Source organism: Somniosus microcephalus, chromosome 31, assembly GCF_052327205.1.
Source record: "Somniosus microcephalus isolate GS21.2 chromosome 31, FLI_Smic_1.0, whole genome shotgun sequence".
NCBI classification, from domain to species: domain Eukaryota; kingdom Metazoa; phylum Chordata; class Chondrichthyes; order Squaliformes; family Somniosidae; genus Somniosus; species Somniosus microcephalus.
The window spans coordinates 38,769,916-38,796,347 of NC_141017.1; the positions used below are offsets into that span (position 1 = coordinate 38,769,916).

Sequence of the window (26,432 nt, forward strand, 5' to 3'; positions counted from 1 at the left end):
GGGAGAAGGATGGAGGGAGTCTCCTCCCCAGGGAGAAGGATGGAGGGAGTCTCCTCCCCAGGGAGAAGGATGGAGGGAGTCTCCTCCCCAGGGAGAAGGATGGAGGGAGTCTCCTCCCCAGGGAGAAGGATGGAGGGAGTCTCCTCCCCAGGGAGAAGGATGGAGGGAGTCTCCTCCCCAGGGAGAAGGATGGAGGGAGTCTCCTCCCCAGGGAGAAGGATGGAGGGAGTCTCCTCCCCAGGGAGATGGATGGAGGGAGTCTCCTCCCCAGGGAGATGGATGGAGGGAGTCTCCTCCCCAGGGAGAAGGATGGAGGGAGTCTCCTCCCCAGGGAGATGGATGGAGGGAGTCTCCTCCCCAGGGAGAAGGATGGAGGGAGTCTCCTCCCCAGGGAGAAGGATGGAGGGAGTCTCCTCCCCAGGGAGATGGATGGAGGGAGTCTCCTCCCCAGGGAGAAGGATGGAGGGAGTCTCCTCCCCAGGGAGATGGATGGAGGGAGTCTCCTCCCCAGGGAGAAGGATGGAGGGAGTCTCCTCCCCAGGGAGAAGGATGGAGGGAGTCTCCTCCCCAGGGAGATGGATGGAGGGAGTCTTCTCCCCAGGGAGAAGGATGGAGGGGGTCTCCTCCCCAGGGAGATGGATGGAGGGAGTCTCCTCCCCAGGGAGAAGGATGGAGGGAGTCTCCTCCCCAGGGAGAAGGATGGAGGGAGTCTCCTCCCCAGGGAGAAGGATGGAGGGAGTCTCCTCCCCAGGGAGAAGGATGGAGGGGGTCTCCTCCCCAGGGAGATGGATGGAGGGAGTCTCCTCCCCAGGGAGAAGGATGGAGGGAGTCTCCTCCCCAGGGAGAAGGATGGAGGGAGTCTCCTCCCCAGGGAGAAAGATGGAGGGAGTCTCCTCCCCAGGGAGAAGGATGGAGGGAGTCTCCTCCCCAGGGAGAAGGATGGAGGGAGTCTCCTCCCCAGGGAGAAGGATGGAGGGAGTCTCCTCCCCAGGGAGAAGGATGGAGGGAGTCTCCTCCCAAGGCCACTGCCATTCAATTCCCGGTATCCTTTTTCAGAATGGCATTGCTGGATTCCTAGATTCAAGTCCCCCATTCTCTTGTAATCCGATAGTGCCTGGATACTAAGGAAGGAATAGCAGGCAGATAACGTCTACATATCGGAGCTAAACAGACCCAGAAGGTCCCAGGTCAATCTGATCTGAGCTGAGGCAATGGTAAAGGCTGGGAACGGATGATCAGTCAGAATTCCCGCTGCTGATTTGTGTCCCGGGCCCTCCACCCGGAGTTCAGGCCTGCGGATGTTGGGTCAGGGTTCATCTGGTATGCCCTCCACAGTTGAATAGTCTGCTGACTCCCACCATCTGGGCTCACACCTGAAGAATGGGAACAGGTCCAGGGTACCGGAGAGCTACCAGCTGCTCTCGAACCTTGCCCAGCGAGGAGTAAACACCCTCAGAGGAGAGGATTGATGGAGAAGGTTGACGAGGGGATAAAATTAAGAGGCAGTGGTGACAGAGATCTTGGAACATGATGACATTACAGGGCGATACAGACCAGGAGTGGGCATTGAAAAGGTCTGCAACAAAATAAATAATAAAAACAAGTACTTGTTGAAATGAAAGCTGTTAACTGGACTGGAACTGTTTCTGTTCATCACTCGTGTACAGGGGCTCTGCACCTTTCACATTTGTTCCTCCATTTGTCTTCTAGTTTCCTGCCCTGGTTCGAAGTTTTCTACAAGCTCCTAAACAATATCGCTGACTACTTAGCAAAAGGACAGGTAAATATTACAATGTGTAAAATACACCCGCTATATAACCCAAGTAAATATTATACTGTATCATACACCTGCTGTAGGAAATGGATAGATATCACACACTTGGTAGAATTAGTTGGATTGATTCAGAGCTTGCTACATACTGAGTGACAGTAATAAAGCTCCCTCTACACTGTCCCCATCAAACACTCCCAGGGCAGGTACAGCACGGGTTAGATACAGAGTAAAGCTCCCTCTACACTGTCCCATCAAACACTCCCAGGGCAGGTACAGCACGGGTTAGATACAGAGTAAAGCTCCCTCTACACTGTTCCCATCAAACACTCCCAGGGCAGGTACAGCACGGGTTAGATACAGAGTAAAGCTCCCTCTACACTGTCCCATCAAACACTCCCAGGGCAGGTACAGCACGGGTTTGATACAGAGTAAAGCTCCCTCTACACTGCCCAGCAATACAGCTTAACCCTAACATGATAAGAGCTCCCCCAACTGCACCAATGTGACATTTCCATTCCGAATCGTTCTGGCCTCGATTTCCTGATGATGGGAGCTCGCGCCTTGTCCTGGCTTCATGGGCCTGCTCTGTGTGGGGTTTAATATGTCTGTGTTTTTATCACTGCAGGACCGTGAAATGAAAGAGCTCCTGAGTGCTCTGTACACTCACCCACCTCCCCAGCCAGACTCGCCACTCAATCTCGAATTTGTAAGTAAAAACAAGAAAGAAGCTGCATTTATTTAGCACCTTTCACAACCTCAGGACATCCCAAAATCCTTTGTATCCAGCAACCATGTCATACAGTCTATCTCCCAGCCACTGGTCTGTGCAGTTCAGGCCTGTTAAACATGCAAAAGCCTGCCCATCATTGTATACCCCCGTTAGGGTCACTGATTAATGGGAAGCCTGCTGCGGTCAATAAAACATGCCCTAATGTGGCAAACAGACCAGCAAGGCCACACTGAACCTCTGACATCAGCTGGGGTGCTGCAGGTGGTCCCACTGGGGAGCAGCCGAAATTGGCCAATGACCCTCATGGGGAACTACATCTGCCCCATTTGGGTGAATCACCTGCAGTCACTCACAATCTACACTGACATAAGGTTTTCTTTAAAGAAAGCACCTGAACTCAAAACGTCCCAAAGCACTTTACAGCCAATGAAGTACTTTTTGAAGTGTAGTCACTGTTGTAATGTAGGAAACACGGCAGCCAATATGCGCACAGCAAGCTCCCACAAACAGCAATGTGATAATGACCAGATCATCTGTTTTAGTGATGTTGATTGAGGGATAAATATTGGCCTCGACACCGGGGAGAACTCCCCTGCTCTTCGAAATAGTGCCATGGGATCTTTTATATCCACCTGAGAGGGCAGACGGGGCCTCGGTTTAATGTCTCATTAAAAGATGGCCCCTCCAACTATGCAGCACGCCCTCAGCACTGCACTGGGAGTGTCAGCCTAGCTTTTTGTGCTCAAGTCTCTGGAGTGGGACTCGAACCCACAGAGTTCTGACTCGGAGGCGAGAGTGCTGCCAACTGAGCCACAGCTGACAATAGGAAGTACAAGACTTTTCATAATACAAAGATGATCAAATATAAGTTGTAATGTGATATTTTGGAATGAAAAGTAATCACACAATACTGTCTCAAAAGGCCCAACAGCTGGGAGTTACGACAGGACGGTTTCTGAAAGATCAGAAGAGGGATCCTAGTAGTGGTATGCCGTCGGTGAGTCGGGCAAAACCCGATAACCAACACCACTATACTGGAACTGACCAGTTTAACCCAATGACTAAACAGCACCTAACTCCATACATGCATGCTGACCAAATTAACTAGCAACCCGTGCTGCCTCTGTGGTGTGGAACACTTGCTGTCCGCAGACTAACCTGTTCTCTAACTGAACTCTGTGCAGATTGTCAATCTGTCCTTTATTAACAAGGCTTGCCTGTTTAGCGCAAGTTGTTCATGTGGCACTTGCTCTACAGTCTGACCTTTGTAATCTGAAGGGTAGAATCCTGGTAACTGCGGAGGTCACCTCATGAGCTGGGGATCCTGAGGAAGAGCCCTGCTCCAACAGGCAGAAGTAAATGCTCAGCTCGGGCCGGGCAGGTCACCATAGACGTTGCGGGCCAGATTGGGCAGCGTGGGCCAGGGCAGGAGACCGGGGAAGGCCACAGCCTGAAGCCTAAAACCTGAAACCTGATCTTTGTACAAGGGAGAGATGAGTGATGATGTGGGTGTACTTGTTGTGCATTGGCCATAGCCGGAGCTCACTGAGGGATCGACTGCCGGTAGGAAAACAGCAAATCATCACTGGAGCAGACAGTCCCATTGGCCCGACCAGTGCCCCCACTCTGCGATGGAGTGACTAATTACCCCTCTGGAATGCCGGTGGCCCCCACTGAAGGGAGGGGATCGGGAAGAGGAAGGGAGGGGGAGAGGAGGGAGTGGGAGAGGAAGGAAGGGGGGGAGGGAGAGGAGGAGGGGGGGGGAGAGGAAGTGAGAGGAGAGGAGGGAGAGGAGGAGGGGGAGGGAGAGGGAGAGGAATTGAGGGGAGAGGAGGAGGGGGGAAGGGTCTTGTACTCCAGCGTTTTAATGAGCGTCATAAAACATTTCTCATTTCAATCTTGTTGCCTTCCACTTGTTAACCACCTTGACGACAATCTTGTTAATCCCTTGTGGGACCTGCCCTCCTGAATGTTAATCTCTTTGCGACTTAATCACTGACAAATGAACACTCTGCAAACTGTAGATTTTACAAATAAGTGACCTTTGTTCTCTTTTTCCAGCTTTCTTATTTTATTGCCCCTGACAGCACCAGCTTGCCTACAATACCAGAGAGTGTAAGTATGGCTCTACGTGGGTGGGCCATGGATCGTTCCATGCTGAGACCCAGTGGGAAATCTGGCCGACAGCAAATTTTAGTCACAGTCTAAATTTGACAAACCACCTGCAGGAACCCATTCGATTTGCTGATTTCACCACACACCCCCCCCTCCAAACCCGCCTCCTCTCCTGAAGGTGCTGGTTTCAAGTTCCTCAGGTGTTGGCTGTCCTCTAGTGTGTTTACCCCCCTCTCCCTCCCTCCCAGTGTAACCTTAGAGTGTAAACACCAGAAAGCTATTGAACCACCAAGGGCATCACAACCAAACCTCTTCCTCACCTGAAGTTACATACACACACACACACACTTTCACACTCTCACACACACACACCGGGAATACACACACACAGACAGGCAGACAAACACAGACACACACAGACACACACACACACACACACACACGTACGCACACAGACACACACACACAGACACATACACATGCGTACGCACACAGACACACACACACAGATACGCATACAGATACACACACCCTGCCCCTCTCTCCCCCCCCCACCCCATCACAGTAATTTTATATATGTTTGCTCTTCATTGCCCAGTTCTGTACAAACGCTCTTTGTGTTACAGAGGAACCTAACAGAATACATGGTTGCTGTTGACGTGAACAACATGTTGCATCTCTTCGCCAGCATGCTGCACGAGAGGCGCATTATCATCACCTGCAGCAAGCTCAGCACGGTGAGTGCCAGGCACGGGCGGGCGTTATCCCTCTGAGGGCATCTCTCCCAAGCTGTGACAGTCTATCTACAGGCTTCAGCTGTGACAGTCTATCTCCAGGTTTCAGCTGTGACAGTCTATCTACAGGCTAGAGCTGTGACAGTCTATCTACAGGCTAGAGCTGTGACAGTCTATCTACAGGCTTCAGCTGTGACAGTCTATCTACAGGCTTCAGCTGGGAGTTGCTTTGCCAGGTCTGGAATGGAGGCGGACAAACCAGGAAAGTGGCAGGCTTGACCCTTGGTCCGAGCGGAGTGATCTGATCTTGGCCCAGGTCAGCAGAGTGGGCTACAATTGGACTCAGCGCCTCTGTCCTAGAAGAGAAACACTCAGGCAGGCTTCCTGCTCCTCAGCCCAGTCAGTGAGCCCTGCTGGAAGGTGCCTGTGTCGATGGGTCAGGTGGGACAGGACTGTTTCAATTCACATGATTGCCCTGTGGGTAAGGTACTGGGGTGGAGGTGCGGAGGGGCCTGGCATTATAGGACCACACCCACCCACAGGACACGAGGGAGAATATTGGGGAGGGGGAAGATTTCCTTACCACTCTCGCTTCCAAGTCAGAAAGCACATGGTGCCCACTCACCAACATCCTCCACTCTCCGGCACTGTGTTTCTGGGGCTCCCACAGGCCGTGCTGCTGCCTTCCTTAATCTCTGAGCCCTCATTGTCCTCTTCCCTCCACGTCTGGGAGGAAATAACCCTCGACCTACCAATCAGTCGCCCCAAGTTGTAGTCAGGGGGTTGGGGTAATACTCGGTGTGATTTATTTGATGGTACGTTGATGTTTTTCCTGTTCCACAGTTAACTGCTTGTGTACACGGCTCGTCTGCAATGCTCTATCCCATGTACTGGCAGCACATCTACATCCCCGTGCTCCCTCCACATCTCCTTGACTACTGCTGGTAAGAAATCCTTTTATTTCCTTTCCTTTTCTTTCCCTCCTTCCTGTTGTTTGGAGAGGTAGAGGTGGTAAACAGCAGGTGTCTCAGTAACGACAGTGTCCGTCCGAGCTCATCACCCACTCCTAGGGCCAGTATAGCATGGGACACTGCACTGCTTCCAACCTGGAATAAGATGGACGGAGTTCGCTTCATGGGGACTTGAACGGGCATGAGAGAATTGCTTTGGAGTTATCGATTGTTTTATTGAGTTGGCAGCTTTCATGAGTTTTCTAGTAAAAGGACAGAGTGCTAACGAACTACACCAGCCAGTCTCTCTCCACCTCTAACCAGGGGAGGAGGTTGATGTGCCTCAATAATTCCGAGACTCGAAGTTAGCAGAACAAAAACAAGGCTTTTATTAGCTTAGAAAGTAACACGTAAGAGAGAGAGATGTCTTCCTTCTGGAGACTGGGGCTAGACTGAAGCTAGCTTACAAACGGGGCCAGGTATGGGCGGAGCCCTACACACAGCACATTCCAGTATACAATACAGCACATTCCAGTACACAATACAATGAGGTCTGGGGGAAGGGAAATGACACTGAAACCGATCTCAGTCACAGGCAGTGGTGAATGGAATATTTCATCACATTCACCCCTTCTATAGATTTAGTCTGTTCGGGGGTTTGATAGTCCTCTGCGACCGACGTGGCTGTTGCGGTGCCGCGGGTGTCGGCTGGGTGTCCCCGGTAGCCTCCTGGGTCTCTGCCAGGGGTGCCGCCAGGGTTGTTGGAGGGGTAGTTGGTGGGGGTGCCGTTGGTCGGTGTTCTTCCGGGGGTGATGAAAGAGTAGTGGGTGAGTAAGAGTTGCTGTGATCGTCGTTGCCGCTATTGCCGTGGTTGTTGTCGATGCCGGCTGGGGCGACGTCTTTTATGGACACAGTGTCCTGGCTCCACGAGAGGGTCCGTCTTGTGGCCCCTCACATGCCTTCGCACGAGTACCGGACCTGGGGTGGAGAGCCATGACGGCATGGATACGCCTGAGGTGGATTTCCAGGGAAAGACAAACATTCGTTCATGAGGCGTGGTATTAGTGGCCGTACACAATAGCGACCGTATCGAATGGAGCACATCCGAGAGGACTTCCTGCCAGCGGGAGATAGGGAGGCCCTTGGTCCTTAGAGCTAGAGTGACTGCTTTCCATACTGTCCCGTTCTCTCGCTCCACTTGGCCGTTACCCCGGGGGTTGTAGCTGGTGGTACGGCTCGTGGCGATCCCCTTGGACAGCATGTACTGGCGTAGCTCTTCACTCATGAAGGACGCCCCCCTATCCGTATGGATGTAGCTCGGCATACCGAACAGGCAGAACAGGCTGTTGAGGCATTTAATGACCGTGGCGCTGGTCATGTCTGGGCAGGGGAAGGTGAATGGGAACCGGGAGTATTCGTCCACAATGTTCAGGAAGTAAACATTGCGGTCGACGGACGGGAGGGGGCCCTTGAAATCTAAGCTGAGCCGCTCAAAGGGCCGTGTCGTTTTGATTAAGTGGGCTCTATCTGGGCGGTAGAACCGAGGCTTGCACTCAGCGCAAGTGCGGCAGTTCCTGGTCAGGGACCGAACTTCCTCAATCGAGTAGGGTAAGTTACGGGACTTTATGAAGTGGAACAGCCGCGTGACCCCTGGGTGGCAGAGGTCGTTGTGGAGGGTCTGTAGCCGATCCCCGGTGGCGCTGGCACACATCCCTCGTGAGAGGGCGTCAGGGGATTCGTTAAGGGCCCTTGGCCGGTAAATGATGTCGTACTCGAAGGTGGAGAGCTCAATCCGCCACCTAAGAATCTTATCATTTTTAATCTTCCCCCTCTGTTTATTATTGAACATAAACGCTACCGACCGCTGGTCGGTAAGTAGGGTGAAGCGTTTGCCGGCTAGGTAGTGGCGCCAGTGGCGCACTGCCTCCACGATGGCTTGGGCCTCCTTTTCCACGGAGGAGTGTCTGATCTCGGGCCCTTGGAGGGTCCTCGAGAAGAAAGCTACGGGCCGCCCCGCCTGGTTGAGGGTGGCCGCCAAGGCAAAGTCAGACGCATCACTTTCCACTTGAAATGGAGTGTTCTCGTCCACTGCCTGTAGCGTGGCCCGCTCAATATCCTGCTTAATGCTTTTGAAGGCGGCGTGGGCCTCAGCAGAGAGCGGGAAAGAGGATGCTTTCAAGAGGGGGCGGGCTTTGTCGGAGTAGTTGGGGACCCATTGGGAATAATAAGAAAATAATCCCAGGCACCTTTTCAGGGCTTTGGGAGTGTTGGGCAGGGGCAGCTCCCGTAGGGGGCGCAATCGGTCGGGGTCTGGCCCGATTTCCCCATTCTCCACCACGCTGCCTAGTATGCAGAGGCGCGTGGTGTTGTAAACGCACTTGTCCTCGTTGTAGGTGAGGTTGAGTTTTTGTGCGGTTTTCAGGAACCTCTCGAGGTTCGAGTCGTGATCCTGCTGGTTGTGACCGCAGATGGTGACGTTGTCGAGGTAGGGGAAGGTTGCCTGCAAGTGGTGGTCATCGACCATGCGGTCCATCTCCCTCTGGAAGACCGAGACCCCATTCGTCACCCCAAAGGGGACTCTGAGGAATTGGTAGAGGCGTCCGTTCGCCTCGAAGGCGGTGTACGGGCGGTCCTCTGGTCTGATAGGGAGCTGGTGGTACGCTGACTTGAGGTCGATGGTGGAGAACACCCGGTATTGGGCGATTTGGTTCACCATTTCTGATATGCGGGGTAGCGGGTAGGCGTCTAGTAGGGTGTACCTGTTGATCGTTTGACTATAGTTGATCACCATCCGTTTCTTCTCGCTACCCCTTACCACTACCACTTGGGCGTGCCACGGGCTGTTGCTGCGTTCAATAATGCGCTCTTTCAGGAGCCTGTCTACCTCGGTCGCGATAAACCGCCTGTCCTCCCAGCTGTACCTCCTGCTTTTGGTCGCTATTGGCCGGCAGTTAGGGGTAAGGTTCGCGAATAGCGAAGGCGGCTTTACCTTCAGGGTAGCCAGACCGCACACTGTGAGGGGCGGCTGGGACCCACCGTACTTGAGCGTGATGCTTTGGTGGTTGCACTGGAAATCCAGGCCCAAGATCACGCTCGCACATAGGTTCTTCATGATTAATACTTTAAAATTATCATATACAGTTCCGTTAACGCACAATTGTACTGTGCAGTAACCCAGAATGGTCGATGTCTGGGTTTTATCAGCCATAGAGATGGTACCCTGAGTAGGGACCACCTTTAGGGAGAGTTGTTGTGCCAGTTCTGGGTGGATGAAGCTCTCCGTGCTTCCACTGTCAATTAAGCATTTAACCCGGCACCCGTTTACCTCGATGTCCACCATTGATCTGGATAGCGGGTGCGGCCTGGTCTGGTCCACTGTGACCGATGCCACTGTAGGGCCCTGATCGATACAAGATGGCGTCCACGCTGTCTGCTCACAAGATGGCGGACCCCACGAGGTCGGGCAAGATGGCGTCCAAGATGGCCGCTCCCACGGCGCACACGCGGCGGTGGCGGGTTTTCCGGCGGTTGGTTTTCCGGCGGGGTTCCCTCTGCACACCTTCCCGAAGTGCCCCTTCTTACCGCACTTAAAGCAGGTGGTGCCTTTCGCCGGGCACAGGTTTCTGGTGTGCTTTGGCTGCCCGCAGAAGTAGCAGTTGGGTCCCTGACGCGTCGCGGCTGTCGTAGGGCTTCTGGGGGGAGAGCGGGGCCCAGCCGGTGTCAGGCTGTCGGGCGGGGAAGATGCCTTCCAAGATGGCGGCGCCCTCGGTGCACACGTGGCGGCGTGGACGGCGCGGGCTGAAGAGTAGGCGTCCGAGTTTCTCTGGGCCACATCCAGGGATCGCGCGGTGTCCGCAGCCTGTTTCAGGTCCAACCCCGTTTTTTCCAGCAGTCTTTGCCGGATGTATGTGGAGCTGAGGCCTGTGATGAAGGCATCGCGAACAAGCTCGTCAGTGTACACTGCGGCTTTTACATCTCGGCACTTGCAGTCTTTGCCAAGCATTTTCAGGATGCTTAGGAACTCCTCCACCGATTCCCCAGGTCGCTGTGCGCGGGTAGCGAGCAGGTGCCTAACATACACCTCATTCGTAGGCTGCTGGTAATGCGCCTTTAAGATGTCGCAGGCGGCCAGGTACGTCTCGGCGTCTTGGATGAGGGGGTAAACCCGGTGGCTTACCCAATTCCGCAGAATTCCGAGTCTCATCCTCGCAGCGTCCGTAGCGTCTTTGACGGCTGCGGAATTGTCCAGGAAGAATTCCATACACTCAAACCAGTGTCCGAAGCGTGCTGATGCGTCCGGAGCATGTTGATCCAAATCCAAACGTTCGGGTTTCAGGAGTTGATCCATAGTGTTGAAAAATAAGCTAATAAAATTGATGTGCCTCAATAATTCCGAGACTCGAAGTTAGCAGAACAAAAACAAGGCTTTTATTAGCTTAGAAAGTAACACGTAAGAGAGAGAGATGTCTTCCTTCTGGAGACTGGGGCTAGACTGAAGCTAGCTTACAAACGGGGCCAGGTATGGGCGGAGCCCTACACACAGCACATTCCAGTATACAATACAGCACATTCCAGTACACAATACAATGAGGTCTGGGGGAAGGGAAATGACACTGAAACCGATCTCAGTCACAGGCAGTGGTGAATGGAATATTTCATCACAGAGGTGAAGCCATAGACTGGGTCAGAGACTGCCCAACACTGGCCCTTTCACTCTGAACTTCACTAAACTAATCAAACCTGAATCCAAGGATGGATAAGTGGCGTGCAGCTGGAACCAGGCTCTGCCAGAAATGGCGAATATCTCTCTCCCTGGGGAAGGGCTACTTAACCTGAAGAAACAGACAATGACTGTTATCCTACTTGTTCCATTCATTAAATCATCCTGAGGAGTTAGACTTGTCTATATGGGTCAAAGGTAAAGTGATAAAACAGGATCGTTGTTAAATTCAAAACCAGGCCTGTACATTGAGAGGATGCTGATTTTTTTATACAGCGCCCAGTATCCCAATTGAAGAGAAGACAGTGTGGGCCTGGGTTCAATGCAGCAACGGCACTGTAAGCTGCTGTCATATCCAGCCCCCCATCAGAGAGATGAGCTTTTCACTCCCTCTATCTGGGCTGGAGTTGAGCCCAGGTGCCAGAGGCAAAAGGTCAGCATGTTAACCCCTTTATCTTTTTTGTCTTTTGTGCTTGCAGTGCTCCAATGCCTTACCTCATAGGGATCCACTCCAGCCTAATGGAGGTGAGTGTGTGTGTTTCACTGTGGCTCACTATTTGGCACTGCAGACAAATATCTTTCTTCAAGCAGTATTTTTTTTTCCAGCCAAGCTTCACATTCTGACCGTCATCAAGAAACAAACTTTGACCTCATTGTCTCGGCCACCTTCCCGATATACTGGAAACGTGCTCCTTGTCCTTTTACTCGGTTTGTTTTCTCCCACTGTCGCAACTGTTGTATAAGATCGTAAACCGGGTAGAAAAGGTCATTGCAGAACGGGGATAGAAGGACAAGATTGTGGGTTTGAGGTCCACCTGCAGGAGTTCAGCACACAATCTAGTGGTTCAGGTAGACATCACAGATCCCATGGTACTTCACAGTAGAACGGGGAGTTCTCCCAGTGTCATGGCCATCATCCCTCCCTTAACCAACACCCCCAAAAACATTATCTCATTGCTGCTCGTGGGATCTTTCTGTGTACAATATGGCCACCACATATAGCTACATAAGTCACTGAACTTCAGAAACTAAGCCATTGTGTGAAGCACTTCGAGATGTTTTGAGGTGACGAGACACTGTACTTGCCCCAGAGGGATGGCCAGTGTTTTATTGTCTTCAATCAGTTTTCCAGTAGAGGGTTTCATCGATGCGAGGATCAGAGAGTGTTAGAGTGGGCCTTCTCACCCAGGCTGAGATATCAGAACTGATTCTGGAGAAGCCAATCGTAGTGTAGGGCCTTTGTTCCCATTTTTCTGCACAGAACACCCTTGATTGGGTTCACCCTATGAGAGCCCTGTATTTCCCAAAGTAAATGAGAGAATTTCTCTGTTGAAAGTTTTTGTTCCTCAGGATGTCCCTTTCCTTTGCAGAAGGTGAGGAGCAGGGCTCTGGAGGATGTGGTTATATTAAATGTTGACTCAAACACGCTGGAGTCACCCTTCAATGACCTGGAAAAGTTGCCGCCAGACGTGGTGAGTTCACAGAGGAAAATCTATGCCAAGGTGACAACCCGTGACGTCCCCAGAGTCACTGAACTGTCCAGCAGGCGGATCCTACATCATTGTGTTTGGGTAAAATAGCCCCAAGTGATCAAGGCCACTGCCCGTCTCCCCCAGCCCAGACTGTCCTGGGCCACGGTTAACACTGGGATTGGGCTGAGGCCTGGGGGCCTTTTTGGGTCCAAAAGGCCACGGTCAAAATGTCGACACTGGCAATTGTTTGGGAAATTTTGCCATGGGGGAATGGAAAGGTCCAGCCCACACACACTGACATTGCAGGTCCTTGCCTGGGCTTGGCACCAGCTCGCACTCCCCACACTTCCCCTTCCCAATGGCTGAATGCACTGCCCACTGTGATGCCCTTTATTGCAGGTGTCCATTCTGAAGATGAAGTTGAAGAAGCAGTCAGCAGTGACCGGTGATGTGGTGGCACGAGCCTTTCTCAAGACACAGGCAGCAATCTTTGGAAGCTACCAGGACGCCCTTAAATTTAACGCTGTGAGTGTCCGGGGTCAGTCAGGGTCACGTCCACCTGCGCAGTCTCTAACTAGACACTTGGTGGCCCAGCATTCAATATGGAGTGTCCACTCCCACTCTCGCTCCCACCCGGAAGCACCAATCTTTCCCTTAATTGCTCTCCTCCCGCCAAGGACCCTGAAAACTTTCAGCTGAGGAATGGGGAAGGCAAACCACTGTTCCACCAATACTGTAGGCACCAAAGTGGAAATAGTAAGAGAGACAATGAAGTAAATTAGGATGTAGTGATTAGGTGACGCCAAGCTTGGCTTTTAAATGTCTGCAGAGTATGTGAGGAAGGGAAGGTGTTTGGGAGGTGAGGAGTTCCAGAGTTTTGGGGAAGAATGAGTTAGAGTAGGAGACGGTGCCATGAGTTGATTGAGGATAGCGGGAGGAGGATGAGACCATCATTGGAGGCAGGAGAGGAAAGCTCAGAGGTCATTGACCAGAGCCGTATTGATAAAATAGAGAGAAACAAGGATGGTTGTGATGGGGAGAGAGGGTTCGACCACTCGCTCTCTCTTGTATCCTGTCCTGGAGTGTGAGGAGCTTCCCTAGATCTGGGTGCAGTATTCAAAGAAGTAGAAATTTAATTATTTTCTCTTTACTTTTTACAGTCAAGGTTAAATTTAAAATTTAGTTCCCTCGACGGCTTAATGAGTCAAAGTTGATCCCACTTGGGACAACAGTTGTGGTGTGTTCTCCATCAGGCAGAGTTCCTGCTCCTGGTCACGGCCCTGCTGTGGGCATTGGGCCTGGTGAGTCCTGTACTTTACTGAGGGGCTCAGGAATGTCCAGACATTGCACAGAGCAAGATAACAGAGGACTTCTTTACGCAGCGATTTGTTGTGATGCGCTGTCTAAAATGTGCAGGGGAGTGGGCTAAATGAATAGCTCTTTCAAAGAGGGCCGAATGGCCCCCTCCTGTGCTGAAAGATTCTATGACTGGCAGCGCCTCAAGGAGCCCAGGGAGGGCAAGAGAAACTGCTAATGGAATCATTTTCCCTGTGTGTTTAGGACGAACCAGTCACATTTTGTGAGGAGACGTTTTTGAACCACAAACCGAGCTCGATGAAGAATTTCCTGCAACACGCGGTGCACCTTCAGCTGTTCAAACAGGTGAGACTCGGCGAGAGGTGGGATGGAGCCTGCGTGTCCGGTATGACTCCAGCCATTTGAGCATTTTCTCACAACTCAATTTTGTTCCGGCTCCTTGGTGCCGTAATCCATGGAATACTCGCTCGATGTCGAGGGCAGATGTTCTCAACCCTCTTTCGTTCATCGTTTCAAATGAAAGAACCGTAGAAGTTTACAGCACAGAAAGCGGCCATTCGGCCCATCATGGCTGTTCCAGTTCTTTGCTAGAGCAATCCCAAACTAATCCCTCTGCCCCGCTCTATCCCCATAGCCCTGTATCAATCCCAAACTAATCCCTCTGCCCCGCTCTCTCCCCATAGCCCTGTAGCAATCCAAAACTAATCCCTCTGCCCCGCTCTCTCCCCATAACCCTGTATCAATCCAAAACTAATCCCACTGTCCCGCTCTCTCCCCATAGCCCTGTAGCAATCCCAAACTAATTACGCTCTCTCCCCATAGCCCCCTATCAATCCCAAACTAATCCCACTGTCCCGCTCTCTCCCCACAGCCCTGTAGCAATCCAAAACTAATCCCACTGTCCCGCTCTCTCCCCATAGCCCTGTAGCAATCCCAAACTAATCCCACTGCCCCGCTCTCTCCCCATAGCCCTGTAGCAATCCCAAACTAATCCCACTGCCCCGCTCTCTCCCCATAGCCCTGTATCAATCCCCAAACTAATCCCACTGCCCCGCTCTCTCCCCATAGCCCTGTATCAATCCCAAACTAATCCCACTACCCCGCTCACTCCCCATAGCCCTGTATCAATCCCAAACTAATCCCACTGCCCCGCTCACTCCCCATAGCCCTGTATCAATCCCCAAACTAATCCCACTGCCCCGCTCTCTCCCCATAGCCATCAATCCCAAACTAATCCACTGTCCCGCTCTCTCCCCATAGCCCTGTATCAATCCCAAACTAATCCCACTGCCCCGCTCTCCCCATAGCCCTGTATCAATCACTAACTAATCCCACTGCCCCGTTCTCTCCCCATAGCCTCTTCTCTACCTCTGCTTCAAATAGTTATCCAATTTTCCCTTTAAAGATGCAATGGTCTCTGCCTCAAACCCTCCCTGTGGCAAAGCAGGTCGTGCTCCCGGAACTGTGTAAAAAAAATTTAAAAAAAATTCTCCTAATGCCACTCCTCACTGTGAACATTTTAAATTGATGAGCCCTCGTCACTGACTCCCACCACCAGAGGAAATGGTCTTTCCCAATTCACCCGATCAAAACCTCCATTAAATCTCCTCTTGTTCTCTGCTCCATTGGAAATAGTTCCAGTTTAACTTTTCTTCCATTTGGATTCAGTTTATAGACAATCGCCTGGAGAAGCTTAACGAGGGGAAGGGATTGACAGATATATTCGAGGAGGAAGTTAATCTGGGCGGCTATTCTTCAGGTGAGGATTGAGGATCTTGTGTGTGCTCTCGCTGCCTCTCACATAAACCAGAGCAGACACCAAGCTCCTTCCTCCTGCAATGCTTCCCTTCACATCGCTATGCTTTAACTTTGTCATGTCTCCCTCTCACTCCTCAGGCTGCTCCAAGTCCTACCAGCTGTGGATGCAAAACTTTAAGGTAAATAGAGACAGCCATTGCTTTTTATTAATGAATCCAGATGAAGGCCGAGGATACAGTTCAGGACATGGCCAGGGTTGGCGAGAAGATGAGATTGATTGAGAAGACGTGATCCGATAACACCAAGTTTGGATTTTAAAAGCCTGTAGGTTGTAGGAGGAAGAGGAAACTGAGAAGGGGAGTAGTTCCACGGGTGGGAGGACCCAGGGAGAATGAGTTAGAGTAAAGCGGTTAGTCTTTATTTCAACACAGGGAAAAGGAAGGGGAGGAGGGAGAGCCCAAGGGGCGGCCGAGGGGCAGGTTTAGCCTGGGGGGGACGGCTGAGGGGCAGGTTTAGCCTGGGGGAGGGGCGAGAGCAGGTTTATCCCTGGGGGGGGGGGGGTGTGTGAGGGTGGATACGGTGAGGGTGTGAGGATGCACTTCCTCACAGCCTGTGGAAAATATCAGGGCATCAGAGAGAATTTCTATCAAAAATTCTCACAAATATGCCCTGAATTCAGAAATCTGACTGACAACCAAAAACTCCCATTCCTACTGGGGGAGGAGAGAAGCTGTGTAACACTGGCGGCACACTATGTTACAGCTTGCCATGAACAGAGGGACAACCAGTAAACTAAGACAAGAGTATATATAAACAAGGCGAAAATATATTTATAAACTCAGGGATATACCTGTTTATACACTGTATGAATGGAACCGCGTTTATGTGTTCAACCATAAATGTATTTTGATGCTTTGGCAACATAAGATGTACCTTATCATGCCAATAAAGCGATTTGTATTGTATTGTATTATTATTGGATATAGCCCACAGGGGGGCGAGGGTGGGTCTAGCCCGTGGGGAGGTGAGGGTGGGCCTAGTCTGGGGGCAGTGAGGGTGAGGTACCCGAGGCTGCTTGTGGAACTGAAGCCTGGAGGAGGGGGTAAAATGAATGTGTTTGAAGGTTAATTTGGGGACCAGATGGTGAGGGAAATCTGACACTTCGACGATTGACTCTGTTTACAGAAAGGTGGCGGAGCCCTGATTCACACAGTGAGAGCCAAAACCAATCCAGCCATGAAGAACATGTATAAATACGTAAGTGCAGAGCAATAGGCGCTCTCTTCACACTGCGGTCAGTGTGACCTCAGGGCTGGCGTCAATGTGCTGTAAGCCAAGTGTGATCTCATCAGGGAACTGTCAATATAATCAGTGGGGCTGAAGCAGCTCACCTGCTCTTTAAATGTGTACAGCTCTCATTTTAGAAGTTACCTATATCTATATATAATTAAACATTTCCTGTCCACAATCTTTATTTCCTGTTGACACAGCTTGTGTCTGTCTTGTACTCACCGTCCAATCAAAGCTGCCTGCTAACCTTGACTTTATCTTATGGCCTCACCCCTCCCTTTCTCTGTAACCTCCTCCAGCCCCTATAGCCCTCCGCGCTCCTTCAATTCTGGTCTCTTGCACATCCCCGATTTTAATCACTCCACCATTGGCGGCCGTGCCTTCAGTTGCCACGGCCCTATTTCCCTCCTTAAACCTCTCCGCCTCTCTTTCCTACTTTAAGACGCTTCTTAAAACCTACTTCTTTGACCAAGCTTTTGATCACCTATCCTAATATCTCCTTCTGTGACTCTGTCAAATTTTGTTTGATGACAATGCTGTGAAGCACCCTGGGACATTTTATTACGTTAAAGGCGCTGTATAAATGGGAGTTGTTGTTGAAGACTCGGAGAGTCAGATATAGCACCAAAGCAGAGGAAGATAGATCAAAATAAAAACAGAAAATGCTGGAAATACAGACCTGAAACGTTAACTCTGTTTCTCTCTCCAGATACTACCTGACCTGCCGATGATTTCCAGCATTTTCTGTTTTTGTTTCAGCTTTCCAGCTTCCGCAGTATTTTGCTTTTGTGGAAGAAAGATTGAGAGATGGAGATGGGGGCAGGGATCAAGGGAGGGGAGGGGTCATAGGTGACAGGGTTGGAGATCTAGGAATACTCACTTGGTTTGATTATCTTTCATTTCAGGCTAAAGGTCAAGCTAAATTGGGCCTGAAGGGGATGAAAAATCGTCTGAAGCACAAGGTACTGGCTACTTCCTTCATCATTGACCTTTCTCCCACGCATCCGAATTAGTTAACAGGAAGACATGGACGAGAGGGGCCATTCGGCCCATCCATCAAAAAAAGACTCTAAACCCCCATCTCAACATTCAACAAGTTCTTAAATGATTCCAGAGTTCTTCCAACTTGCCCCGAGTCCATTTCATGAGGTGATCTCTCTGAAGAGCTTCCTGGAATCAGTCCCACATTTTGCTGCATTGAACCGGTGTCCCCTTGTCCTAAATGCATATTTTACTTGGAATTAGGTTTCCAGATTTATCTTTCCATACCCTTTCCGATCGATCTTAGCTCTCTCTAAGATCCCTTCTCAGTTGCCTCCTTGCGAGGCTGAAATGCCCAAGTTTGCTCAGTCTTTGAAACCCTGGAGTAGGATCACATTGCTGATTTCATTATTTGTTTTAAGAGATATTGTAACATTTCAAAACATAATATTGCAGAATCTACAGCCTTTGATACTCTAATTGTACTGGTTTTATTTAAATTGCTGCCTCTGCCCCATCCCCTTGCCCACCCACCCCTGGTTCCCCTCTGCTCTAGCCCTGCATGTGTATTTCTCTAGTTTCTCTCCCATCTCCAGTCATTCCCTCTCCGAGCTCATCTTGTCCATGAGACCCACCTCCTGCTCCCTTGACCTCCCTTACCACTAAACTGCTGACCACCTGGCCCCCACTCTACCTGACATTGTAAATAGTTCCCTTTCCTCAGGTACTGTCCTCCTCCAGTCATCACCCTCCCCCTCCTTCGAAAAGCCAGCCTAGACACCTCTGTCTTTGCAAACTACCACCCCATCTCCAACCTCGCTTTCCTCTCCAAAGTCGTTCAACGTGTTCTCGCTTCCCAAATCTGTGCCCCTCTTTCCTGCAACTCCACATTTGACTCAGGTTTCTGCCCCTGCCACATCACTGAAAAGGCCCTAATCAAAGTCACAAATGACATCCTCTGTGACTGTGACCGTGGTGCACTATCCCTCCTCATCCTCCCTGCTGGTCAACCACACCGTCCTCCAACCCCCTCCTTCAGGGTCCAGCACAGGGGGACTGGCCTTACTTGGTTCCACTCTTAGCTGTAGATCCAATCGTAGTCCCGCAACATCATCCAAAGGCATGGAGTCAGCCTCCATATGTACATTGACGACACCCTGCTCTACCTGTCCACCCCGCTCTACCTCTCCACCCCCTCTCTCAACTCCTCCAGTGCCTGTGTTGTCACGCTGCGTGTCCAACATCCAGTCCTAGATGAGCTGTAATTTCCTCCAGTTAAATTTTGAGAAGACTGAAACCATTAGCTTCAGTCCCAACCACAAACTCTATTCTCGCTACTGGTTGGATCCCCCTCCCCAGCACTATCACAGGATAAACCAGACTGTTCGCAACCTCAAACATTAGCTTCTGACCCCATATCCTCTCCATCACAAAGACTGCCTACTTCCACCTCCGTAACATCGCCCCGCCTCAGCTCATCAGCTGCTGAAACCCTCATCCATGCCTCTGTCACCTTCAGACTTGACTATTCCAATGTGTGCGTGCGTTAGGGGGTGTGTGTGTGTGTGAGGATTAGTGTGTGTGCGCGTGCGTGTATACACGTGTGTGTGTTAGGATTAGTGTGTGTATACACGTGTGTGTTAGGATTAGTGTGTGTATACACGTGTGTGTTAGGATTGGATGTGTGTGTGTGTGTGTGTGTGTGTGTGTGTGTTTTTAAAGGTTGCACTCTAATTTAGAAGACAAGTGAATGTGTGACTGATACCAATAGTGGGAGCGCTGTGTTTTAAGTCTAGGCCTGGCTGATGCATTGTCATGGAAACCAGCATGTCTGTAACCGTGTAAAGAGAACCCTGGCTTGACCTTTCACCTTGCAGCCATGCGGCAGAATGATGAAATTCTGTTTTATTGCCAGGACCTGGGTGAGGAGCGAGGGGTTCACCGCGGTGGGTCACTGAGGTGTGACCCAGTCGGGGGCCCCACCTATCAGAGGCGTGTGCAGTCAGAGAGTTTACAGAGCCGCCTGCCGATCACCCAGCACTTTGGTCAGGTAAGGAGGAACCTCGGTAACAAGGCACACATTAAATACAGGTGGGTACCCCATCAGAACGGACCATCTGCATCTTCACTGTTCACCTCTGCCCCCACTCCCCAACACACTGACTGGTGCCAATCTGGTACCTCACCCAAGTGACCATCCTTAATCTGCGAGCCAAGACAGCAAGTGGTGGCAGGATATTCGTCTGCAGAGGGCATCACAGCTTGATGGAGCTTGACCCTGACATGCACTATTCAGGAAGGGTCGGGGGTGGCGATCGAGAGTGAGCGACCCTGGCTGATTTCTCTTTCTCTGCCTCCCTGCTCCAGGTGGAGCAGGTCAATTGCGGTCCCCTGCCCTGGTCGCTGGGCAGTGGGCTTCCCAACTGAGCATTAGAGAGCCTTAGAGCCGTACAATCGCAGCCCTGAAATCACTGGAGGTGGTATCAAAGATCCAGGGAGGAGAAAAAACATGGGAGCGGAGAGCTGGGGACCGAGGGTCTCCTGCAAGAGCTGAAATCTGCATTCCGCAGGCTCCTGTATCCGAGAACATGGGTCCCAGATTAATACCAAAAAACTGTCTCAGGTTTCTGAAACTCTGAACTAAATGCCACTTTTTAATTTAATTTACTTGAGTTTGTACCTAGAGCGACAGAAGGGGGCACTACAACAGGCCTGGGCTGGGAGAGGGCAACCGGTCAGTGGGGGCAGTCGGTCAGGTACACACAGGAGAGCGCCTTGGCTCATCCCGGTCCGGTTTAATATTTAACGTTTTCACCATTTCTCCTCCAGTCTCGCCCTCGCCGACCAGCTCGCCGTTACACGAACCCCGATGGACCGCTCCCCACTGGGACAGTCAGGTAGCTTGTTCACCTTTAAATTCTAGTTGCCAGATACAATCCCTTTCTCCCCCCGCCCCACAGGTATATGCGGCAAAGGGGCCCATTCATGTGATTCCCAGAGTACACCGACCCTCTGGGTAGGCCTGCCCACAGTACGCTCGGTCCAGGCCCCCCGTCCCTTCACCCTGGCGTACAGACCCCCGTCCCCTCAACCGTCATCCCATCACCCTGGGGTACAGACCGCCCCCCCGCCATCCCATCACCCTGGGGTACAGACCGCCCCTGTCCCATCACCCTCCCTGGGGTACAGACCCCCCCACTGTCCCATCACCCTGCACTTGAGGTTCACTGCACCATGAAGTGGCACCTCACCCACCCCTATTTATTTTCACATTTCTTTCCTTGACCCCATGAGGTTTTTAAGGCCCCAATATGGGATCACCCACTTGAGCCTCCGTTTTGCTGTAAGATATTTGCTTGGCTTGTGCAGATCCACCTGTGAGGACGACGGACTGGATAGCTCACTGGACACTGTCGACGATGAGTTACTGGACTGCAGCCTTCTGCAGGACGAGGACATGGACCTGCTTGGGGAGATCTTCGACACGCTCAGCACCCAGACAGTACATGACAAGGGTCTTCTGTACGGGACCCGCAGCCTCGACTTCTTCAACTTAGACTCCATGGAGGACATCCGCAGGGTGAGGCCTCGTTCAAGGTCGATCGTGCTGTGCCTTCTCATTGCTATCGGGATGCTCCCTAAACCCAGTAGCCAGCTTGGGTGATGTCCACAGACTCCTGGTGTATTAATGCAGCACACTCGGAGTCAGAAGGTTGTGGGTTCAAGCCACACTCCAGAGACTTGAGCACATAATCCAGGCTGACACTCCAGTGCAGTGCTGAGGGAGTGCTGCACTGGCAGAGGTGCTGTCTTTTGGAGGAGATGTTAAACCAAGGTCCCATCTGCCCCCTCAGGTGACCTGGCCAACAATCCCTCCACCAACATCACCCAAACAGATTAACTGGTCATTTAAAAAATATATTTATACTTGGGAAGTGGGCATTGCTGGCTAGGCCAGCATTTATTGCCCATCCCCACGTTGCACTGGATACAACCGAGTGTCTTGCTAAACCACTTCAGAGGCAGTTAAGAATCAACCATGTCGGTGTGGGACTGGAGTCACCTTTAGGCCAGACAGGGTAAGGACGGCAGGTTTCCTTCTCGAAGGTTGGGTTTTTAATAACAATCCCATAGCTCCGTGGTCACTACTACTGATACCAGCCTTTTATTACCAGAATATTTTTAAAAACTGAATTCAAATTCTCAAACTGCCATTATTTTCAACTGACGATCACTAGATTACTCCAGAAAAATAACTACTACACTACCGTTCCCGAGTATATCGCGTTGCTGTCTGTGGGATCTTGCTGTGCCGAATGGCCATCACATTTACTTACATAGGAACAGTCACTGCACCTGAAGTGTGAAGTGCTCTGCGATGTTTGAGATCTGTCTCTGTGGTTCTGGATTTTATTTTCTGAGATAGAATACATAGTGGATGTAATGGACGCTGTTTATTTCTCAGTATCTGACCAGGGAACACCTGATGCCGCGGGCAGAAGTATCTCCCCCGCCCCAGGGTCGGTATTCCTCATCGTGAAGTCCACCCAAAACGTTCAGTTTGGGAAGATTAAACTGTTGCTAATTTATTGTTCCCGTGTTTGCAGATCAAAGACATCAACCCCAGCGAGGAGAACCTGAACTGCACCAGCAGGAGGGAGTCCGAGCCAGTCAGGCCCAGGCTGTGGGGTTTCGATGGTTCTGCAGAGTGTGTGAAGTCCCTCTCGGCCTCCCTGGAGGAAACATCAGGCCTTTCCTCAGTATCCAACAGCCAACCAGACCTCGGAGATTCCGGGAGTCTCTCCAGCAACAGTCATGAAAACGTAGCATCTCCTGAGGCGGAGTCACTGAAACACAACACTCCAAGTGACAGCAATATGGAGGACCCTGGATCGATTGAAGAATCTTCATCCATTTCACCATCTGGTAAAGCCAATGAAAAGTGTACAGGGATTCACTGGGATAGAGGATCTTCACTGGCTCAGCCCAATGGAATATTGGCTGAAAATGGAGATTCTCAACAGGAGGTGAGCGAGGCAAGAAATGACGTCCTAAATGAGGGCTCAAGCTCCCACAGTGCACCTTTAGAGAGCGATGAGCTGAAACCTTCCACAGGTGAACTGAAGAACCACAAAGGAGAAGACGTGAAGGTGGATCATGTCAGCAGTCCAGTAATGTGCGTGGAGAGTAGACCCGACCAGGCCAGCAACACTGATAAATCTCCTCCACCAACAGCTCCTAAAACATCAACCGTAGGGCTAAGAGCAAGGCTGACCACCCAGCCTTGTAAAGTCGAGGAAGGAGGAGTAGACGACAGTGATATGAAAGGGGAAAGCTCCAGCAGTCAGGAGATAGGGCCTATGGAGCAGGCTTCAAGTACAGAGGACTCTCCACCCTCTCCCACAGAGGCCGCCGCCAGCGAGGAGGCAACAAGTCAGAGCGTGCAGTCTGCGCTGTCCTACTTCCAAGCCCGAGTGGGGGAGCAGAAGGCCGACACCGGAAAAGGAAAAGTCCACCCGCCACCCCCCTCAGCAGATGGGGCCTTGGGTAGATCCGGCAAAACCGAGTGGAAAGAGGAACAGGGCAAACCCCTCTCTGGGCCCACCACCCACACCCCTACTGGTGGAAGCCCAGTGGGAGAAACACCGTCTCCACAGAGCAAGGAGCAGCAGCCAGAATCAGCGACACCCACTTCGGGCAAAGATCCAGACATTACACCCCCCAGGAAAGTCTCAGAGCTGAAAAAGAGATTTGAATCCTAAGCAAAGGACTGAATTTATAGATATGTTTTTCAATAGTTGGGGCATGTGCCTTCCTAACCGAGCATTGAATAAGTCGGTATAAATATTTGCTTTGTGGCTTCGACAGGAGGTTGCTCTCCTCGTGTATCCCACAATACTGAGCCACACAATAGTTTCCAGGTGTCCGTCACCACTGGCATTTAAAAAAAATATGCGGACAGCGATAGACTTAAAAGGGGAGACTTTTGATTTGCCCTTTAACGTCTCCCACTCAGTGACCTTCCACATTGGCTTCCTGGACCAGACTTTGAGCTGAAGCCATTGGCAGGACAAAGGGATTGACACTTTCAAATTAGGCCAGAATTTTCTAAATTTAAGAGCGACATGCAGCAAATGGACCCCGAGTGGTAGTAGACAGGGTCCTCACACAATCAGCTTTGCCAGTGTACAAATAATATATTTTTAATTGTATGAAGTGTTTAATTTTGGTAGGAAGAATGAGGAGAGGCAATATAAACTAAATGGTACAATTTTAAAGGGGATGCAGGAACAGAGAGGCCTGGGGGTGTGCGTACACAAATCTTCGAAGGTGGCAGGGCAGGTTAAGGCAGCTGTTAAAAAACATACGGGATCCTGGGCTTTATAAATAGAGGCATAGAGTACAAAAGCAAGGGAGTTAGGTTATACCTTTATAAAACACTGGTTAGGCCTCAGTTGGAGTATTGTGTCCAATTCTGGGCACCGCACTTTAGGAAGGATGTCAGGGCCTTAGAGAGGGTGCAGAGGAGATTTACTGGAATGATTCCAGGGATGAGGGAATGAAGTTACATGGATAGACTGGAGAAGCTACAGTTGTTCTCCTTAGCAAAGAAGGTTCAGAGGAGATTTGATGGAGGTGTTCAAAATCATGAATGATTCTGAGAGAGTAAATAAGGAGAAACTGTTTCCAGCGGCAGAAACTATTCCCTCTGGTGAGTGGGTCAATAGCCAGGGGTCATAAATTCAAAATCATTGGGAAAAGAGCGAGAGAGATGAGGAGAATTTTTTTTCCAGAGAGTTGGTGGGATCTGGAACGCTCCACCTGAAAAGGTGGATGAAGCAGATTCCATCAATAATTAAAGGGAGTTGGACAGGTACTTGGGGAGGAGGAACTTACAGGGTTACAGACAAGAAGCAGGGGGTGTGGGACTAAACACGACCGCTAAGAGCCAGCACAGGCACGACGGGCCGAATGGCCTCTTTCTGTAAGTTTCAATGATTCTTTAAGGGTCGATAACCAGAGGACATAGATTTAAGATAATTGGCAAAAGAATTAGAGGCGAGAGGAGGAGAAATTTTTCTACACAGCGAGTTGTTGTGATCTGGAATGCACTGCCTGAAAGGGCGGTGGAAGCAGATTCGATAGTAACTTTCAAAATGGAATTGGATAAAGGGGAAACATTTGCGGGGGTGTGGGACTAATTGGAGAGCTCTTTCAAAGAGCCAGCACAGGCACGATGGGCCGAATGGCCTCCTTCTGTGCTTTATTATTCTATAATTATAATAATCCCCAGATGGGTTAGTAAATGTCAGATAGGAGAGCGCTGCAGTATAGCCTCTGGCCAGGTGGGGTGATGTTGCTCCAATACATGGTCATGGACAACTTGCAGCAACATTGAGGTAGGAAATGTTCAATTAGAGGGGAAAAGGAAGAACTTGCATTTCTAAAGCACCTTTCACAACCTCAGGTCGTCCCAAAGCACTTTACAGCCAATTTTTACTTTAAGTGTAGTCACTGTTGTAATGTAGGAAACGCAGCAGCCAATTTGCACACAGCAAGCTCCCACAAACAGCAATGCGATAATGACCAGGTCATCTGTTTATTAGTGATGTTGATTGAGGGATAAATATTGACCAGGACACTGGGGAAGAACTTCCCTTCGATATAGTGCAGTGGGATCTTTTATGTCCACCCAAGAGAGCAGACAGAGCCTCACTAATGTCTCATCCGAAAAAAGACACCTCTGACAGTGCAGCACTCACTCAGCACTGGTGTCAAATTATCTAAACTATCTCTGTAACCTCCTCCGGTCCAACAACCACCCCCCACTCAAAATCTCTCTGCTCTGGCCTCTTGTGCATCCCCTATTCTTCGCCCAATCATTGGTGGCCGTGCCTTCAGCCACCTCGGCTTGGAATTCCCTTCCTAAACCTCTCCGCTTCTCCACTTCAATCTCCTCCTTTAAGACCCCTCTCTTTGACCAAACTCAATCCTGTGTAAAACACACACTTTCCAAGGCCCCAACTTCCTCAGCATCTAGAACATTCTACAGACCAGAAAGCACATTTGTTCCGGTCACATCAGTGACTGAAGCCTCCATTTTGAAACTGTGAAAAGGAATATTAAAACGAATCAACTTAGACCCATCATGCACAGTATTCTGACCAGCTACAGACTGTCAGGTGTAAGATATTAGTGTAGATAAACCACTGGAATACTGTCAACTGACTGAACATCTGTTAATGCATGCAATTAAAACATATATTTTCCTTCTCGGAATAAAAAGCAGATTTTCACTAAAGGTCATTTGAGAATCTCATTATTTGGGAGGTAGATACTGGGGTATCGAGGGATGGAGCGGATGCGGAATCGAGGTCAGAATGATCCGCCATGGTTAGTGGAAATGGTGGAGCTGTCTTGATGGGCCGAATGGCTGCTCCTGTTCCTACGTAGTCCAAGTTTACTACATGTTCCAAGGATAAAATTCCCCAATCTCTTGCCCTTTTTAAAAATTAAAACAGCACGATAGCAGAAATTTATCCTGGGATTGTGTGATTGGGTTCGAGAAGTTTCCCAAAACCCAGTGCACA

The 26,432-nt window shown here is 50.6% G+C and overlaps 1 protein-coding gene across 1 annotated transcript; it reads left to right on the forward strand.

Annotated features, from left to right (window-relative positions):
• Positions 1-1,380: 1,380 nt before the first annotated feature.
• Positions 1,381-25,033, forward strand: LOC147097777 (DENN domain-containing protein 1B-like). The gene is made up of 19 exons (XM_085971430.1): positions 1,381-1,442; positions 1,711-1,780; positions 2,400-2,480; positions 3,427-3,501; positions 4,566-4,619; positions 5,246-5,356; positions 6,197-6,297; positions 11,503-11,548; positions 12,394-12,495; positions 12,895-13,020; positions 14,056-14,157; positions 15,481-15,571; positions 15,709-15,749; positions 16,756-16,827; positions 17,766-17,822; positions 19,757-19,891; positions 20,671-20,738; positions 21,211-21,421; positions 22,449-25,033. Exons 1-19 carry the CDS (start codon positions 1,381-1,383, stop codon positions 23,601-23,603), a joined length of 2,760 nt encoding a protein of 919 aa, XP_085827556.1. The 3' UTR covers positions 23,604-25,033.
• The last annotated feature ends 1,399 nt before the right edge of the window (positions 25,034-26,432 follow it).